We start from the raw sequence: 21,057 nt of genomic DNA on the forward strand, positions 1-21,057 counted from the left end.
GAATAGTGCCATCTGCTGGTCACAAACAGCTTGTAAGGCTCTGTGTCTGGTCCCGCTAATACTATATTTAGATACATTGTATCCAGAGGAGGAGTCTGTTATAAGCAATGGCTTCCTACTTAGCTGTGGAATTAAAGGACAAGGAAAGCCAGATCCTGTGTAATGGGGTCCTTGGTCCCTTCTGTGAATAAATGCACTGGCCCTTGGGTAATTTCAGAGTGTTTCACACCCATTTTAACTCCCATGGAGAATTATTTTAAAAATTATCTAACCCTTTGCAATAAATAGGTGCACCCAATAATATAGATTTCAGCAGTCGCTAAGGCAGGAGGGGGAGTGGCAGTGACATTTGCTGCTAGACGGAGAAGTCCGTATGTCAGGTAGAGTCCTGCGCAGAACCAATTTCAATGACCCAAACCTCAACCCGCATATTTACCCTACCCGACCCGCAACTGCCTTATCCACAACCCGCCGATCACCATCAAACAGGAAGTGATGGTACAGCAAACCAGAAGTGACGTCATTTAACTGGGCGGGGACAGAAATACGTTTTGTAAAACTTTAAAAGGAGCAAAATATAAACAATATTGCATAAGATAAGAAATTTAGAGATGGGCTGGACAGTTATCCGGGGCGTTGTTGTAAGATCTGACTCATGAGACAAATTTAGCTCCATGTGACATTTAACCAAGATGGAATAAGCCCTTTGCTGCAGTCAGAGTTCATGGGAAATGTCAGCTATGAAGCGGTTGAGTCTTTCTGTCGGCATCCTGCAAATTCATTGTGTTTGACAGATTTTTGCTATTTAAAGGGAACTTAACTTTAAGCAGCTTTGTATTGAGTTCCTATTATTTATTTTTTTTGCTGTTTTCAAATAAATTGTTTTCCCATTGGTTTAATGTGACCCCCTGGGAGGAGGGGCTATCAATAAGTAGAATGGGGCCCAACGAAAAAAATAGCCCCTACATTCCTCTTCCCTGCTTTGTCTCATTTTGCAGAAACCCCTCCCACTCCATTAAAGCCCCCTCGTTCATGACCCGTGCTTTCAGCTCTTTTGGGACTTTCTCTCCCACAGGGCCCATCCAGCGTCAAACTGGAGGGCTCCGGGACCCACTGGACTTACTCATCAGGTAGTGGGTCTGGATGGGCAGGGCCCACGAGGGTGTCCTGCCTGCCCAGTCTGACCCTGGGCCCATAACCACATCACCCCATGTACCCTCCCAATGGTTGACCTAAATAGGGCCCAACATTTTAAAATGCTAAATCGCAGAACAAAAAATACAGACAATTCAAAAATTCCCACAAGACCAACTGCAGTGTCCCTTGCAATATCACTGCCTCGTACTGAAAACTGAATACACACATCACTGGATGAGAGTTGCCATACTGCATTCTCTAAGTACAATGTGGCTTATATAACTTTATATGTATCCCAATGAAACTGCTCCCCCTAGTGGCTAAATAACACATGGACTCATAGATAAGAAATATGGTTATTTCCAAGTTCACCGTCGGTACAAAGTCACTTTTTAATTGCGTTTGAAAAAATGTCTACATACTCATGGCCAATGATACTTGTCTTTCTGCTCTATAGCCCAGATACCAAATAATACATTTCCATATAGCTATATATTTGAGTCAGAGTGGAGTGTCCGCCATATTGTCCATCCAGTAGGTAAGAAACACTTAATACATGAATATACTGGAGAGAGGGGTTTATGTGCCCTTTGTAGCTCCTGTAATTAAGAAAAGTGCAATTAAACATGAAGAGTGAGAGCGATAGGATCCGTCTCTAATCCCTTCGGGGAGTTGATTCCTCCGGTTGGAAGCCATATTCTTAGCGGTGTAAGCCATTTTTATGCCACTGGCCACTTGCTAAAGAACGTGGATGCTGCTAATAGTCAGGTTTGGTACCAATAGAAGCAGAACAGCGGTGCCAGTTAGGCTGGATCCTAGGGAAACCCGGATACTGGATTTATAATTCCTAATGAACCAAAAAATTTCAACGTAAAGTTCCAATTTTGGGCCCAGATTTGGTGGGTTCCATCACTGAAACTAATGTGTTCCAGTTCCTCATGGTTCAGTGCCGAGCTCCAAAGGAGAAGATTCACACAGTAAATACTGAGTAAAGATACCGGGAGAGGAGGGATTTCATCAATTTACAGCTGCTGAGGAATCCCTTGATCCTTGTACCCTGCATGACATACAAACAAGTGTTACATGGGGCAGAAACATCAAATATAACCTAGCTCTATCTATTATCTATCGTCTATATATCTACTATCTATCTATCTATCTATCTATAATACACAAAAGCCATGAATATCTTGTAAATTATATCCTTATAAACGGTGACTAGTGATGTCATCAGTTATAAACGATGAGTAGTGATGTAATTTCTGTCACATGACTCACTAAAATGTGTGTATTATAATTAATAAAGTACCCCCAGTTGTAAAATATGAGGATATTAGAAGTTACCTCGGAGTTCCATGACCTGTATAAAAACACTCGGCCTTCGGCCTCGTACTTTTATATGGTCATGAAACTCCTCTGTAACTTATAATATCCTTATATTTTACAAGAGGGGGTACTTTATTCACTATATCTATCTATCTATCTATCTATCTATCTATCTATCTGTCTATCTCTATATGCCTATAAATATATCATCTCTCTGTCTTATAGTTATCAGACAATCTATCAATCTATCTGTCAATCATCTGTATATCTCGTTATCTGTTAATGTATATCTGTCATCTATCTATCTATAGCTATCATTTATCTCTCTCTCCCTCGCTCTCTCTCTCCCTCTATCTATCTATCTATCTATCTATCTATCTATCATTTATCTATCTCGCCCTCTATCTCTATCTATCTATCTGTCTATCATCTGTCCCTCCATCTACCAGTCTGTCTATCAATAACTATTTATCCACTATCTATCTATCTATCTATCTATCTATCTATCTCTCTTTCTCTCTCTCTCTCTCTCTCTCTCTCTCTCTCTCTCTCTCTCTCTCTCTCTCTCTCTCTCTCTCTCTCTCTCTCTCTCTCTCTATCATCTATCTATCTATCTATCTATCTGTCATCTACCTACCTGTTTGCCTGTAGGCAGAAGAGGCATGTGCCTAGGGCACAAAGTTGTAGGGGTGCCAGGCACAATACCTCTTCTGCCACCTTCCCCCAGTTTTGACCCTTGTGCCCCCCACCTGCATCAGCAATTCCTCTATTCCTGACGCTAGGACTTGGGCGAGCATGTGCACCCACTCATCTTTGGCACATGTGCTTGTTCACTCCTGGCGCGCCCATCCAACTTGGCCTGGATCTATCTACCTATGATATCTAACTATCATAATGTGGCAGCCCTCTGACAACCTTTGCTTCTAGCAGAGAGACCCAAAATGCCTGTTATTTGGAATCACTTACCTTGTGAGACTTTGCAGAAAGATAAGGAAAAATGGAAGAAAAGATAAAAATGTTACAAGAAGCTCAATAGAAGCAGCAAACAGACTGGCACGTTAGTGCCCTGAAGTACATGCACATTCCATACAACACGTGGCAGAGCTGCTAAGAGAGAGACCTCATTTTTATTTCCATGACAACTTTGTAGGATAAGAGAGAGTGAAATCAGTTGGGAATATTTGATCAATGGGGCTTTTCAGTTCTGGTACCAGGGATGCAATCAAGCGAGATGCACACATTCATTGCAACGGATTTAGATGGTGTTAATGTTGGTGCCCAAGGTTAAAGGAGAAGGAAAGGCTAAAACTAAGTAAGCTTTATCAGAAAGGTCTATATAAATACACCAGTAAACCCTCAAAGTAATGCTGCTCTGAGTCCTCTATCAAAAGAAACACTGCATTCCTTTCCTTCTATTGTGTACTCATGGGCTTCTGTATCAGACTTCCTGTTTTCAGCTTAAACCTCCAGGGCTAGGGCTTGAGCATGCTCAGTTTGCTTCTCTCTTCCTCCCCCCCTCCCTGCTGTAATCTGAGCCCAGAGCTATGAGTGAGCAGGGAGAGACTCAGGCAGGAAGTGATGTCACAGCAAACTAATACGGCAGCTGCTATCCTAAACAAACAGAGAGAACTTCTAGAGCTTTTTACTCAGGTATGGAAAAGCATTCTGCAGAATAAATATAGTCTTATAGCTTGCACTATTGTGTCTAATATATTGGCAATAAACTGCTTTGGTAGCTTTCCTTCTCCTTTAATGCCCTTTCTGCCCAACTCTATGACCACCCCTTGCAACTGATGTAAAGGGAGAAATATTCAGGCAAGTGAAAGTGCAGTAAGAATTTGTTCATCAGGTTGTATTCCACAAATGCCCTTCCCTGTATCTCTGTGTTTCAACCTCCTTGGCACTACACCGGGCACTGGTACAAACTCTCCTACTATTAATCAGATCAACAGGACTTGGTTATATAAAAGCAGATCTGTATTTTGTTTCATTTCAAAAGTCTCTTTGCCATTTTATTATGTTCTGAGATGAAGGGACTTTACCCAACAAAGAGAAAATTACCGCCCTCTCCCTCGCCAGTGGCTCACATGCTAATTAACAGATGTGTTCCATGGATCTGCTATAAAAAGAACTAATTGTATTCTCCAGTAACGAAATGGGATCAGCTTCTTTCCCTGATACAACACACAGGCACTGCCCGACCCGAAAAAAATTACAGCAGGGCCCACGAAGGGTTAAAGGAAGAGCAGGCACAGTAATCAGCCACAGGAGACTCATTAAATAGAGAAAATCTGTATTTTTAAAGAAGCAAGAGAAGGGTCTCAGTGAGGGATAGAGATATGTAGGTTGCTCAGGGCTGGGAGTCTGGAAGGGCTGCTTCCTTATATGAATTCAGGGTAACAAGAAAGCTTTCAGGTGGTGGTGGAAGAAATAAGTAGAAGGACACAGAGATCATATTGTTAAAGGCAAAATAGATCCTGGCAATGAAAACTTTCTATTCAAGCGTGTATCTAGTATAATTGTATATATAAGTTAAATCTATTCATTTATCTAATCTGCATATTTCTCTGTGTAACTTTACCTGTCGATTTAATGTATCTCTCTTTTTCCTCATGTGTATCTGCCTAACTATATACCAATTAATGGATTAGTCTATCCAGAAAAATATATAAAGTTATCTTTCTAATGTATCTATCTTTCTGTCTGTCATTATACAACATCTATGTACCTATCTCTACATCTATGCCTAGATAGGTCTGCCTGATTCTCTCTGTGTCTTTACAGTTCCCCTCAGAATGGAAGACTTATGTAGAGGTGCCCATAAATCCAGGAACAAGGATGCTCCCATTCATCAGACCTACATCAGGAATATGTTGCACCTTGTCCCAACAAAATTTGTTCTTTGCATTCCAAGAATGGGAATGGGTGGCACGCAGCTTGGCTATGGACATCCCTTGTTATGCTCCTTGCTTGTAATTCCAGTGGTTAAGGGGGATTTCCATACAAATAAAAGGTGACAATAAAAGAAGAGCTTTTAGTATAATTTGGGGCTCATTGCTCCATGGGGGTAGAGCATCATGAGGTTGGAGACATTATTGATTTGGAGGACATCAGTAACCAAACTGCTTCATGATTCACTTGCTCTTTCTCACATTCGAGAAATATTATGGTTATGGCAAATCCAATCCAAGATCCAATCCGTCCTGTTCAGTTCTAATAACAAAAAAACCTTCACGAATCAGACACTTACTCGCAAGGATGACCATGTCCATTCCCCAGAATATGCTCATGATCCACCCCACCATTACGATCGCCGTGAGGATTTGGATAAGAGCAGCGGCGATGTTCAGCCAGAAGACGCAACACATGTGTCTGTCTGGCAGGTCTGTCCTGGCCCCACACAGTACAGTGAAAGCTGATACAAACGTTCCTAAAATGAAGAATAATGGGAGAATATCAAACAAAGGAAATCCTAGGCGCCAGGGCCTCTTCGAACCACCGGTGGTCTCTAAATAAAAATCATGTTAGTGGGTCCCTATTCCCAAATTTCTGCCAATATTTCCATTATAATGGTTTGGTTTGCCCCTAATATAGCAATAAATTAAATGGTTTTCTTCTGGCTTTGTAGCTGGGTATAGCACTAATAATCCGCCCATTTGGTCCCACGACCCTACGAGCAACACAAAGACCAATGCAGAAACTGGATGACACTGTTTAAGGCCTGATCTTACACATGTCTTAGGGAAGACAAATCCATTAATACTAATCATCATGAATGTTCTGAAAGTTTTCAAGTAGATTTGGAACTAGGGTTGCCACCTTAGTGCGGCTACCAATCCGTGCAGGGGGTGGGACCATGGCGTCACATGGGGTTGGTGGGAGACATTGTGGGCAGGGAGTTCTACATCATGTGGGTGTGGCTATGACGTGCAACTGGCTAATCGCATGTCAATCAGGGGAGATCCTGCCGGGTTTTTGGAAAACAGGGCTGTCTAGGTCAAATCCGGACCCTCTGAACAAAAAAAACAGGTCATATGGATCCGCACACAATGGAAGTTGCTGGTAACTAGTAGGGATGCACCAAATCCACTATTTTGGATTCTGCCGAACCGTGAATCCTTAGCGAATTCTGAATACAAATTTGCATATGCAAATTAGGGGTGGGAAGGGGAAAACATTTTTTACTTCCTTGTTTTGTGACAAAAAGTCACCAAATTTCCCGCCCACCCCTAATTTGCATATGCAAATTAGGATTCGGATTCGGTTAGGCCGAGCAGAAGGATTCGGCCGAATCCGAATCCTGCTGAATAAAGCCGAATCCCGAATCGAGTCCTGGATTTGGTGTATCCCTAGTAACTAGTGATGGGCGAAACTGTGCCGTTTACCGTGAAATTCATGAAACAGCAAAAAATTCATTAAATGCATTGAAGTCAATGGGCGTCAAAATAATCTTGACACACATCAATTTTAATGCGAGCATAACACAACTATTTGGTCCAAATGAATTTTTATGTTCGACCATTTTGACCCGCGCCAATTTTTTTGCTGCGCTGGATTTTTTGCCAGCGAATTGTGGATTGATTCATTGATTGCGGGCTATGCTCAGTGGCCCAATTCGGAACTGTCCGTGGCCCAGTTCTGGCCCGAGGCGCAGCAGTTGGGGACCACTGATGTAGAAAGTGATATTCTGAGACAATTTGCAATTGGTTTTAATTTTTTATTTGTGTTTTTTGAGTTACCACTTAGCTTTATAATCAGCAGCTCTCCAGTTTGCAATCTCAGCCATCGGGTTGCTAGGGTCCGAACTACTCTTTTCTTTCTAATCAGGCCTCTACTATTCATATTCCAGTCTCTTATTCAAATCAATGCATGGTTGCTATGGTAATTCAGACCCTAGCAACCAGATTGATAAAATTGCAAACTGGAGAGCTGCTGAATAAAAAGACAAATAACTCAAAAACCACAAGTAATGAAAAACAATTACAAATTGTCTCAGAATATCACTCTCTACATCATACCAAAAGTTAACTCCAAGGTGAACAACCCCTTTAACAAGTCTTTCAAATAAAGGGTAACTAATCCTGTGTCTTGTGAAATGGGAGTCCTGATCCTAAACACATACAAGGAATGGTCACCTTGAAAGCAGATGAATCAGTCCCCTCAATACTGATAGCAAACTATCATTATATACAACTCCCAGCATCCTTAGAGGGTAATGTAATAAAAGGTTCTAATTGCTATCTCTCTCTCTCTCTCTCTCTCTCTCTCTCTCTCTCTCTGATATCTATCTATCTATCTATCATCTATCTATCTATCTATCATCTATCAATCATCTATCAATCATCTATCTATCTATCTATCTATATATCTATCTACCATCTATCTATCAATCTATCTATCATCTATCTATCCATCTATCTATCTATCTATCTATAAATCATCTATCTATCATCTATCTATCTATCTATCTATCTATAAATCATCTATCTATCTATCAATTATCTATCTATCTATCTATCTATCTTTCTCTCTATCATCTATCTATCTATCATCTATCTATCTATCTATCTATCTATCTATCTATCTATCTATCTATCTATCTATCTATCTATCATCTATCTCACCCTCTATATCTATCTATCTATCTATCTATCTATCTATCTATCTATCTATCTTTCTATCATCTATCTATCTATATCTATCTATCTATCTATCTATCTATCTATCTATCTATCTATCTATATCAATCAATCATCTATCTATCTATCTATCTATCTATCTATCTATCTATCTATCTATCTATCTATCTATCTATCTATCTATCTATCTATCTATCTATCTATCTATCTATCTATCTATCTATCTATCAGTCTGTCTTATCTATCAATATATCATCTATCTATCTTGATCTATATATATATAGTGTGTGTAGTTGTGTAGCTGTTCCCAGTTGCTGCCTTTACAGTTTGTTTTCTTATTAATACATCGACAATAACAATTGGATCCTACCAAAACGCAAGAAATATCATCAGTAACAAATCAAATTCCCCAGTTACAAATTAGGATGTTATGCGCTGGGATTGTTCAGCTTTTCAAGTGTTATTAGGCAGAGGCTGAATACATCATTAAGTAATTTAATTTATTCACGCTGCTTTGAGATCATCCGTGTGCGGCGCCTGAATTAGAAAATCTGGGAAAGACGAGTGTTTTTCGGTCGATTTATTTCAATTTGTTCTGTTCTTTTCCCAAGCCTCTTGCAGTGAGACAGAAATAATCAGGTTTCTGGGTCTTCATACTAATTTAATTGCATGTTTTTTTAATCCAGTGAGCGAACAAGCATATTATTTACCTATACCCACCATTTGTTTTATAAAGGTGACTTTCCTGCAAACATATTGTGGCTGTTCTACTGATCTACTGGCACTGGCTGCCAATCATACATTGGTTACAGGTTGGTCCAATCCCTTATTTAACAGGAAAATGCCTTACAGAGAGAGACCATAAAACTTTGGCAGCATAGGTATTCTCTGTACTAAGCACAATTCAGCAGGAACAGCCCCCTAAGTTTGCTCATAGTCTGTACAGAGACATTCCATAAAACTATGGCAGCATAGGTATTCCCCTGTACTAAGCACAATTCAGCAGGAACAACCCCATAAGTTTGCTCATAGCCTGCCCCATGGCAGCATAGGTATTCCCCTGTACTAAGCACAATTCAGCAGGAACAGCTCCTTAAGTTTGCTCATAGTCTGTACAGAGACATACCATAAAACTATGGCAGCATAGGTATTCCCCTGCACTAAGCACAATTCAGCAGGAACAGCTCCTTAAGTTTGCTCATAGTCTGTACAGAGAGATCCCATAAAACTATGGCAGCATAGGTATTCCCTGTACTAAGCACAATTCAGCAGGAACAGACCCCTAAGTTTGCTCATAGTCTGTACAGAGAGATACCATAAAACTATGGCAGCATAGGTATTCCCCTGTACTAAGCACAATTCAGCAGGAACAGTCCCCTAAGTTTGCTCATAGCCTGCCCCATTTCTACACATGACTATCCTCTACTAGAAGGACCAGAAAGGGCAATGGAAAGCCTCACAATCAGAGCATTTTCAGCTTCACAGTAACCATCACCAACCGGCACACTAATGAGATTCCATATTTATCCACTTCGTTAATAAGCAGGATGCTTTATATATCCAGTATAATAACACTGTGCTGAAATCTGGTTTGGTTAGTCCTGGCCCAGATGCAATGTGTGCGGTGGTGCATGGCTAACACCGCGCCTTATCGTGTGCAGATGCCTTGCACTCGCATATCAGTTAACTAATCTAATTAGGCAGAACTATTAAGCACAGCTAATTCAGTTTAGCAAATTAATTACTGCAAATTAATTGGCACATAAAGGCTGGAGGACAGCAAATGTTACAGAGGCAATCATAAATCATATATAACATTTTCTGCCAGAGGGGTATGAAAGCTCATAAACTCAGTAACATTAGATAAACAGCTTTTTGATTGGTTATAGAATAGTCATATGAGGGATCACTGTTACAATGCTGAACCAGTGATTATATATGAGCAGTACCCATTACACCCTTGGCATTGCAACCTTCTCCCCACACCTTGAATGTTAACACAATGATTTAAAACTGATCTGAGGATCCTCTCTGGGGGAGGAGAGAAGAGACCCTGCATTATAATTACAGGTCAGAGGCCATCAGAGATCAATTTGATAATGACAGAGTAATGTAATTAAAGTGTCAACATTCGCACCAGGTCTAGTAACCAGCAGCAACATATCCTATCTTTGATTACGAGCAGGTGACCAGTAAATACCAGCAGTGAGGATAATAGTCTAATCATAATAATAATAGTGGGAATGGACTGTGGGATAGCAGGTATAGTAGGGAGAGATGGTGCCTATAGTAACAGTGGGCTAATAGTCTCTGGGAAGGGAGTGTGACTGTGGGATAGCAGTTATAGTAGGGAGAGATGGTGTCTATAGTAACAGTGGATAATAGTCTCTGGGAAGGGAGTGTGACTGTGGGATAGCAGGTATAGTAGGGAGAGATGGTTTCTATAGTAACAGTGGATAATAGTCTCTGGGAAGGGAGTGTGACTGTGGGATAGCAGGTATAGTAGGGAGAGATGGTGTCTATAGTAACAGTGGATAATAGTCTCTGGGAAGGGAGTGTGACTGTGGGATAGCAGGTATAGTAGGGAGAAATGGTGCCTATAGTAACAGTGGATAATAGTCTGTGGGAAGGGAGTGTGACTGTGGGATAGCAGGTATAGTAGGGAGAGATGGTGTCTATAGTAACAGTGGATAATAGTCTCTGGGAAGGGAGTGTGACTGTGGGATAGCAGGTATAGTAGGGAGAGATGGTGCCTATAGTAACAGTGGATAATAGTCTCTGGGAAGGGAGTGTGACTGTGGGATAGCAGGTATAGTAGGGAGAGATGGTGTCTATAGTAACAGTGGATAATAGTCTCTGGGAAGGGAGTGTGACTGTGGGATAGCAGGTATAGTAGGGAGAGATGGTGTCTATAGTAACAGTGGATAATAGTCTCTGGGAAGGGAGTGTGACTGTGGGATAGCAGGTATAGTAGGGAGAGATGGTGCCTATAGTAACAGTGGATAATAGTCTCTGGGGAGGGACTGTGGCTGTGGGATAGCAGGTATAGTAGGGAGAGATGGTGCCTATAGTAACAGTGGGATAATAGTCTCTGGGAAGGGAGTGTGACTGTGGGATAGCAGGTATAGTAGGGAGAGATGGTGTCTATAGTAACAGTGGATAATAGTCTCTGGGAAGGGAGTGTGACTGTGGGATAGCAGGTATAGTAGGGAGAAATGGTGCCTATAGTAACAGTGGATAATAGTCTCTGGGAAGGGAGTGTGACTGTGGGATAGCAGGTATAGTAGGGAGAGATGGTGCCTATAGTAACAGTGGGATAATAGTCTCTGGGAAGGGAGTGTGACTGTGGGATAGCAGGTATAGTAGGGAGAGATGGTGTCTATAGTAACAGTGGGATAATAGTCTCTGGGAAGGGAGTGTGACTGTGGGATAGCAGGTATAGTAGGGAGAGATGGTGTCTATAGTAACAGTGGATAATAGTCTCTGGGAAGGGAGTGTGACTGTGGGATAGCAGGTATAGTAGGGAGAGATGGTGCCTATAGTAACAGTGGATAATAGTCTCTGGGAAGGGAGTGTGACTGTGGGATAGCATGTATAGTAGGGAGAGATGGTGCCTATAGTAACAGTGGATAATAGTCTGTGGGAAGGGAGTGTGACTGTGGGATAGCAGGTATAGTAGCAGTAGGATCACAGCCTCTGGTAAGGGATTCTTGCACCCCTTAGTGCATTTGCACTTAAGTTCTGCCTGAAGGCTATGTAAATATCCCTGTTCTTTCTACACTACAAGGTTACCAACTATGACACCTAAACACCCAGCAGGAGGGCATAACCAGTATATTTTGTGTGCTTGGAACTATTCTGTTCAGCATAGGAAGAAATTATTTTTGCATATATTTCACATCGTAAATGAAATTTTAAAATATTTAGGAATTCCAATGTGACATTAAACTGGTTAAAGCTTTGGAAAAGAGAAATTCAATCAAAGAACAATCAGCGCTCATTCACTTTGATTAATTCTATTCAAACGGAAGCGCCTCTATTGATTTACCACTGGGGGTAACACGTTCCCCCCCTCGTCTGAGATATACACATCGATGACAATTTAGAGTATCAGCCCTGAGGCTCCGATATGTGGCCAGTGAAGCAGAGGCCGGGGCAGGGAAACATTGGCACAGAACTCATTTTCTTATTGAGGCTAATGTCACACTTGGAAATGCCAATAGTGCCTGTCACAGGGGGCAGCTTTTGACCTAGAAAAATTCATTATGGTGGCAATATTATTTTAAAAGGGGACTAATTACTTCAATAAGGGAATCATTTCCCCTTTAAGTAACAGCACTAAGGGGGGCCCACTGTGACTGTAGAGATGGAACGGAGAAAGAATGTTCACTATTAAACCTCCCATACAAAGAGAAATCTATTTAACCTGCAAGACCTTTTATGAAATGCAATGAAATGAGAAATATATATGCAAAAATATGCAAATGAGGATTTGCCATTTTCACGGTCTGGTAGTGAGAAACGACTGTAGAATGAGGCGTCAGCCCCTTTAAGGAGAAAAGGAGACTGCTGGGAGGGATTGTGGGCAGAAAGTGACAGGTATTTTTATTAATGGAATATTGTATTAATGATAAAATCACATTTATTATAAAAGCTCTGCAGAACTAGGTGGGGGAAATTATATATAGTTTTACGTAGAGGCTTTATTTGTGTGTTAAAGCTGCAGTGCCTCCCGTCCTCCAGATGAGGGAGCTGGCATCATTTCAAAGCACTTGCATGGCTAGTTACTTACACTATACAGTATATATACACAACATAATAGTCACAAAACAAGGCTGATTAGTATTGAATTCAGATTCACATTAGAATACAAATCCGTGCAGTCTGCATCAGAATTGATTCATAATCAGCATCAGCTTCTCACTTTCTGCCTGATGATTCCCCCAGATCCCTAAGCTTAGCTTCTCCCAGCAGCCCAGAGCCCACTGAGCATGTGCAGAGCCACTGACACACAAAAGTTGCCTAACAAGATCCAAGATGAGGGACTGCTGGGAAAACTATGAAGACCTGGATCATTACTAATACAAGGCTTCTGAACCTCTGGGCAGTTATAGTAAGTTTTGTATATAAAATACAGCATTTTTAGGATCAGACAGGAGCAATAAATAAGTTATTTATTTGAACAGTGTCGGATTGGCCCGGTCGGACACGTCAAAGAACCTGGTGGGCCCCAGGCCCCTCCAATCCAGGCCCATCCCCAGCCAGACTGTCCCCTCTCCACCAATCACAGGTGAAAATGTAAGGAGGTAAAAGGTACAGGGAACATGGGGAGGGTAGACACTGGGAGGAGGGCCCTTCAGTCACAGCCCCAGTGGGCCCAGAACCCCCTGTCTGACCCTGTATATGAGTTTTTGGGAAATTAGCTATTACTTACTCCTGTCCTAGGATCCAAAGAGCACCTCTATAATGGTGGGTTCATTGGGGCTTCAATCACTGAAGAGCAGAATAGCATACCTCCCAACATTTTGGAAGTAAAAAGAGGGACAACATTTTTTTTCCCGCACGTAGCGCAGCAATTTTTTTGGCCACACCCCTTTCTGTGGCCACACCGCCTAATTACCATGTTTGTTTTACAAAATTTGGCAGGTTATGAAAGTTTGAAAATATTTCTCCTTAGCTAAACTGTGTTTTTGTGTCTCAAAATTGTTACAAAGTATCTTATTTGCACCTGTTGGCAGTTCTGGGCTCTCTGCTAAAAGCCAATTAAGTGAGAAACTTTGTTTCTTTTTCTGGCTGTTCAGTGCATAAAAAAGAGGGACTTTCCAGTACAAATGAGGGACTGCGGGTTGAGCTGTCAAAAGAGGGACTGTCCCTCCGAAAAAGGGACAGTTGGGAGGTATGGAATAGAGTGGATAGACAGTCCAACTCAGGGGACTGAGGCCCCATAAACTGAGCAGTGTAAATTTAAACCAGTCATTTTCTCACTGTAAAGTAACAGAAGCTGCCAATCAGCCCAATAAAGTTTCCCAGCAAGTCGGCAAACAAATGAGTAATTGTTATGCAAATATTTCTCGCTGCTGCTCCAGATATGTAACGAACGGCTGTTTGTAATTAAGGGTGTTAACTGGCTCTTCACCAGTCCCTGGGCCAAAAAAAGGTTGGGGACCGCTGTGCTAGAAAATCCATGAGTTACCTGGTTACATGGAACATCCAATTTCCCTTTCAGAATCAGTGCTATTTCTGCAAACCTGGCCATTCCAGACATTATACTAATGGGTTACTATTAAGATGAACTGCTCCTTTAAGGTATATAAATGTGAATAACTGCAGCTGCCCACTATTCAGAGACAAGTCTGTATATAATGGGGTGTAACAGACAGGCTGCTTGTTTAATGGTCACTCTGCTTATTGTTCCCATGATCTGACCTGACAGGCGGGTATCTTCCAATTCCCCCTACACTAAATCATATGATATAATCACAGACGCCTGCTTCTTGTCATTGATAGACAGCTCTGTGGCCTTAGAAATGGCTTTCCCATAATCCTCTGCTGCTGGGCTCCGTCAAGAAACTACATATAACGTGAGTTATATACATCTCATTTGTATTTATTCTTTCTCCCGAAATAGATCTATAGATGTATACCCAAAAGCAAGGTGTAACGATAGATCAGAAAAACATGAAGCAGTTTTTTTAGTTGCCCTTTATATTTCAAAATCGTTAAAAACTAGTTTAAATGCCAGGTTGCAGAGAGAGTCTGAAAAGCAATAAGAAGCAAACCAAATAAATAAATAGAATCAATACACATTCTGTTCTTTATAGTAAAATACATGTTAGACCAAATCCCGCTTTAAAGGAGAACTAAACCCTAAAACTATGGTTAAAAATGCCATGTTTTATATACTGAACTTATTGCACGAGGCTAAAGTTTCAGCTTGTCAATAGCAGCAATGATCCAGGACTTCAAACTTGTCACAGGGGGTCACCATCTTGGAAAGTGTCTGTGACACTCACATGCTCAGTGGGCTCTGATTGGCTGTTGAGAAGCTAAGCTTAGGGCTCGTCACTAATTATCCAGCAGAAAATGAGCTTCACCTGTAATATAAGCTGATGCTACAGGTTTGCTGATTATTAAATTCTGATGCTAATTGCACTGGTTTAATTACTAATCAGCCTTATATTGTGACATTTCTATTCTATGTGTTCTGTATATTGTGAGTGGGTCCCTAAGCTCAGTAAGTGACAGCAGCACAGAGCAGAAAAGAAGATGGGGAGCTACTGGGGCATCTTTAGAGACACAGATCTTTACTGCTAAAGGGCTGTGGTTGCCTCGGGCTGGTACAGAAGCCCAAAGCATAATGTACAACATTTCTATCTACTTCTTTACTTAAGCTTTAGTTCTCCTTTAAATGAAACATTTTCCAGCACATATGGGTGTTTTATGTAGTTCAGGATCCTGCATAGACAGTTACAGGAGAGCACTGCCCAGTGGCTATTTTCTTGTTTTCTGTAGCACTGGGCTGCACCCCCTGTGCCTTAGTCCGACTTTCAGGCTCGGTGCTTGTACAATACAGGACATTTCTGTCTGACTGAGCACAGGTGACACCTCGGAGGCTGAAGAAAGATAAACTGCTGACCCAGATGTAAATGATAAGTGAATAGAGTCATCGGGTGATGCTTAAATATTGGCGCACCCTAAAGTTTTCCTTGCCCTTTAATGACAATGACACATGGGTGCAAGTCTGTATTGTTGCCCCATTGTGTAGGTATATATATATATATATATATATATACTCCCCTGAATATTTACACCAATATATACCTCCTTCTGTACACTGAGCTCCCTAAACAACCAAACCTCACATTCCACTGTCTGGTTGTCAGGGTCTGTTACCTTAGCAACCATTAACTGCAGACAGTATAAAAAGACAAATAATCGTGAAGCCTAATAAACATGAAATAAAGACCAACTGCAAACTGAATCCTAAGGATTCCCATTATTACACATGTTCAATGTTTTTAAAGTGTAAAGTTTTAATGTTTTTGCCACTGAAAGTAACTTCTGTCTGTCCTGGTGGAGATTCTGTTTCAGAACTGTCTATATTGGGCTCAGAATGGATTTCCCCTCTAGAAGAATTATAAGATAAACTCTTATTCCAACAGGTTCTGTCTGCCTAACAAGTCATTATGTACGGTTTATGTATATACAGGTATGGGACCTATTATCCAGAATGCTCAGGACCTGAGGCTTTCCAGATAACAGATCTTTCCATAATTTGGATCTGCATACCTTAAGTCTACTAGAAAATCATGTAAACATTAAATAAACCCATTAGGCTGGTTTTGCTTCCAATAAGGATTAATTATATCTTAGTTGGGATCAAGTACAAGTTAATGTTTTATTATTACAGAGAAAAAGGAAATCATTTTTTAAAATTTGAATTATTTGGATAAACGAAAGTATATGAGAGACAGCCGTCCTGTAATTAGGAGCTTTCTGGATAATGGGTTACGGAAAATGAGTCCCATACCTAATATATATATATATATATATATATATATATATATATATATATATATATATATATATATATATATATATATATATATATATATATATATATATATATATTTATATATATATATATATATATATACACACATATATAAATATATATTTATATATATATATATATATATTTATATATATATATATATATGTTGTGTAGTTCTGTGCTCTGCAGTTGGACCATACATATGGCAGTGACATATGCAAATCCTGCCAAGCACTTATCGGGGAACAATAATGTCTTTAATAATAAATAAGGATCAGTTTTTTGGCCAGATTCTGGGATTTATTGTTTATCTACTTTTGCCAAAATTGTCATGCTGCAAAAAGCAGCGCAATTAGAAGCAGAACCCATTAACCGGGCGCCCACTGCTGTTTTGTGGCATTTAGTGCTGGTTATGCTGAGATTTCCTTTTGTTCCTCATATGGGTTTATTCTAGTTTATGGCACATTGACATGTTCTTGTATACGCCGGCTGTAACCTGGGTGAGTGAGGGAGAAAGGAACAAGTGAAAAGGTTTGTTTTGCCTCTAATGTCTTCCTGGTGGGAGTTGTCAGTACCAGGGAATCAATTTTCTCTGTTAAAGAATGAGCTGTTGGGTCTGGGAATTGGGGTGTTTCAGTAGAAACAAGTGTTTCACACTCCATTGCACAGGACACTGGATCAGACGTCCCATAGCTCAGAGAGTTGAGGGTGCTGTGTCCCACTGCAAGGAGGCTGAGCATTACCCAAGGTGCTGTTAACTGAAGTGAGTCTACAAGCAGTAGTCTACATGGGCCCACCAAGTGTGTATTTTTATGGTTTATTTGGGTGCTAATGGACAGGGCAGCTATTGGGGGGCACTGCAAGGAGGTACTTCAGTCAGGGGCCCTGTGGCAACGGGTGGCCCCAACAGACAGAACTGTGGGATTAAAGGGTCAGGGTTTTTCATAGAGGACCCTCTACTTCTTAGCAAGAATCACTGTACAATGGGTCCAGGTGATCATTGGGCTAGTAATTGGAGGGCCCTGCTAACTTAGTAGTATGGGACCCCATGATTGCTGATGCTGGCCTGGCTGATGTGCACCCTGTGCTTAATTTTGGGCACCCCCATCAAGTACTCTGAGCCTCCCTAGCGGGGATGCTTGACAAAGGGGCGTGGCCCCGAAACGTTGCACCTGCACTGCATTAAAAAATTGCAAGGGCTTGCCCTGCAGCTTAAAATCCTGTGTGCCAGTGAAAATCTTTTCCCTAGCGGGGAGCCCCATAGACTGGGAAGGACTGGCACATAACTGTGTATCAGCAGCAGGGCATCAACCCACCCACAGTGTCACCAAAGCTGAATGACGGTGCCCAATGTCCACAAATAGCATACCTCCCAACTGTCCCGTTTTCAGCGGGACAGTCTCACTTTTGACAGCTCAACCCACAGTCCCGCGTTTGTACTGAAAAGCCTGACTTTCTCTGCACTGAACAGCCAGAAAAAGCTAAGCTTCTAACTTAATTGGCTTTTGGCAGAGAGCCCAAAACAGCCACTAGGTGCAACTAAGATACTTTGTAACAATTTTGAGAAAAGCAAATACGTAATTGTAACAATTATATAAGGAGGACTCACAACTTAAAGGGTACCTGTTGGGTAAAAATGTTATCCCCAACCAAAGGTGCAGGCTAATAGAACCCGCATTCCGGTTGGGGATAACAGTAGTTTTTTATTTAAAAAAATGCCAACCACCAGCAATAAGCTACCGGCATTTTTTTAAAAAAAACTACTGTTATCCCCAACCGGAATGCGGGCTCTATTAGCCTGCACCCTTTGTTGGGGATAATATTTTTACCCAACAGGTGCCCTTTAAAGGGCAATTCACCTTCATTAGCAAAGCTGTAATAACTGAAAAAAAACACAGAAATATGTTCAAACTTTCTTAACCTGCCAAATTTTATAAAATGAACATGGTAATTAGGGGGTGTGGCCCCACACATGGGCGTGGTCAAAACAATTTGCTGTGCAAATTTCTTTTGTCCCTCTTTTTATTTCCAAAATGTTGGGAATTATAAAATAATATGTAACAGTGTCTAAATATGATTTTTTTTTTTTGTCCAGTACTGCCAAACTGCATCACACAGTCCATCATAGTCCCAGAAATGCATATCACATTCTGCACTCTATTCTGACATGAAGCTGAGAAAGAGCCGGGCAGCCTCCAATCACATATCCCTTTCCTGAATACAAATACCTGATCTACCTGCAAACTACTGGCCTATTAAGTGTAGTAGACAGAACAGCCATGTGGTGCTTTTATTGTTACAGATGTGCTTCATTAAATTATTTTGATCATTTGATGCTAATTTCTGGCCTTGGAGATGGGAAGTACTTACACCCCAAAAACAAGTCCCCGTAGATACAACAAGTTCCTCTGGATAATCATTCATGGTGTTTAGAGCACAAAGAAATGAAAGGTCACTGACCACTTACACCGGTGTATCTGCTTATAATTAAAGGGACCAGATTAGGTCATAAATTATACAAAATATTTGATGTGTGTGATTGAGGAATGGATGGGAGAGAAGGGCAGTGCCTGAGAGGGGGCTTATGTGTTATAAGGGGCTCAAAAAATACATATTAGCCTCTCATTGCATCTGCTACACTGTATCAGGAGTCAGAATCAGCAGTGCAAAAGATTAAAAAAAAGTCAAGCAGCTAATGCAATAATTTCAATAGCAAATAGGGCTTTCACTGATCCTATATGGAAGAATTCATGCAACGATGGCAAAAATTATAAATAGTGTAAATTTTGCTTTTAAGCCCTGTCCCACAATCCCTCTTAGCAGGATTAACCACTGGGGTTAGGGGTGCAATAACCATGGCAACCAAACAACAGTCGGTGCTAGGAGAATGATAGAAGATGCCCCATACGTTGCTATGGGTTACGGCAGTTATGCAGATTTGCACCTATGTGGTTATTAATGCAGGACGCTGGAGAGATGCTTTGCAGAAAATGAATTGCTTAGCGACACCCAGCAAGTATTTCACCATGTCCACAATTATGCTCCAGGCTCCTTGCCAGCCCCAGGCAGTGCATTTATAGCCTCTCACATTATATATATGTAATATAAGTATTGCACCCCCAAATCACTCGCCAGCCAACTCTCTGTAAGAACAAAACATTTCTGCCTGTGCTTTAACTCCTGCCTTGCCAGGGAGACAATCATCTGGCGCCCCCTTGTGGTGTATAGGAGAAAAGCCTTTAAAGCAGCTTTGGTAAAGTAATGAATCGCTCCATCGCTCTAACAACAGCAACAAAGAAACACAGGATAAAACTGTAGTTATTTGCTTTAAAAAGACAGGCAGTTATTTGTTTTTTAAAAGGCAGGCAGGTCAGAACCTTCCCGGGTGGATCCAATACTACATGTATCTATAAAGCACCAACATATTCTGCAGCGCTGTACCTAAAGATCCACTATAACAGACTTACAAACAAACTGATATATGAGTTAATGAGAACTCTGCCAGCGAGAGCTTACAGTCATTAACCTGTTGAGTGCCAGAATCAGCACAAGGCACATGGCATCAATAAACCAACAAAGTTAATAAAGATAAACAATGATTCAGTGTAAGGCAGCAGTGCCCCCTCCCAGCCCAGGTAATAGCCACAATGGGATGAGGTTGCCATAAGATAAAGTTTAATTCTCCATCCCTCGTGTCTATTCCATTGTTCTGGCCCAGGTTTGGGGAGGGGAGTGAAACCCTTTCAGAGAGGGGCAGGTACAGAACAGGTGAGGTGCCACTTACCCAGCCCAGGCACAAAGGTGTTGAGGAAGAGGCAGATGACAGCCACAGGGAATGGCATGTAAGGGATGGCAGCTCTCAGGGGTCCCTTCTTCTCTCTGACCTGTACCACCACTCCACTGGCAGACGTGCCCCTGTCTATCATGTCCCCTTCTTTGATATTCATTGTGGCTGTGCCCCCTGGGTGCCCTGAGCAGAGAGCAGTGGGTCGGGATGTGCTGGAACTTGGTGCAGGTTTGTCTGGGGTCAGACTGAGCGAGAGAGAGAGAAAAGGCAATTCCTCTCCTCCTCCTCCTACTCCTCCTCTCCTGTCTCCCACTGTGTGTGTGTGTCACTGTGTGTGTCACTGTGTGTGTGTGTCACTGTGTGTGTGTGTGTCCCTGTGTGTATGTGTCCCTGTGTGTATGTGTCCCTGTGTGTGTGTGTGTGTCACTGTGTGTGTGTCACTGTGTGTGTGTCACTGTGTGTGTGTGTGTCAGTGTGTGTGTCACTGTGTGTGTGTGTGTCACTGTGTGTGTGTGTCACTGTGTGTGTGTCACTGTGTGTGTGTGTGTCACTGTGTGTGTCACTGTGTGTGTGTGTCACTGTATGTGTGTGTCACTGTGTGTTTGTCCCTGTGT

The 21,057-nt window shown here is 41.4% G+C and overlaps 1 protein-coding gene across 1 annotated transcript; it reads right to left on the minus strand.

Moving 5' to 3' along the window:
- Positions 1-1,510: 1,510 nt before the first annotated feature.
- stum.S (stum, mechanosensory transduction mediator homolog S homeolog) lies at positions 1,511-20,750 on the minus strand. Its single transcript, XM_018264934.2, has 4 exons — positions 20,441-20,750; positions 5,714-5,893; positions 3,430-3,438; positions 1,511-2,194 (listed from the first exon to the last, which is right to left on the minus strand). Exons 1-4 carry the CDS (start codon positions 20,601-20,603, stop codon positions 2,160-2,162), a joined length of 387 nt encoding a protein of 128 aa, XP_018120423.1. The 5' UTR covers positions 20,604-20,750; the 3' UTR covers positions 1,511-2,159.
- Between the last annotated feature and the right edge of the window lie 307 nt (positions 20,751-21,057).

The sequence above is a fragment of the Xenopus laevis genome, chromosome 5S (assembly GCF_017654675.1).
Source record: "Xenopus laevis strain J_2021 chromosome 5S, Xenopus_laevis_v10.1, whole genome shotgun sequence".
Taxonomy (NCBI): domain Eukaryota; kingdom Metazoa; phylum Chordata; class Amphibia; order Anura; family Pipidae; genus Xenopus; species Xenopus laevis.

Bases quoted from the DNA above. Each gene is read 5' to 3' on its own strand.
- stum.S (XM_018264934.2), bottom strand. From the start codon at position 20,603: ATGAATATCAAAGAAGGGGACATGATAGACAGGGGCACGTCTGCCAGT. The intron at 5,894-20,440 runs GTAAGTGGCACC...TCTTCATTTTAG, and splicing joins CACCTTTGTGCCTGGGCTGG to GAACGTTTGTATCAGCTTTC.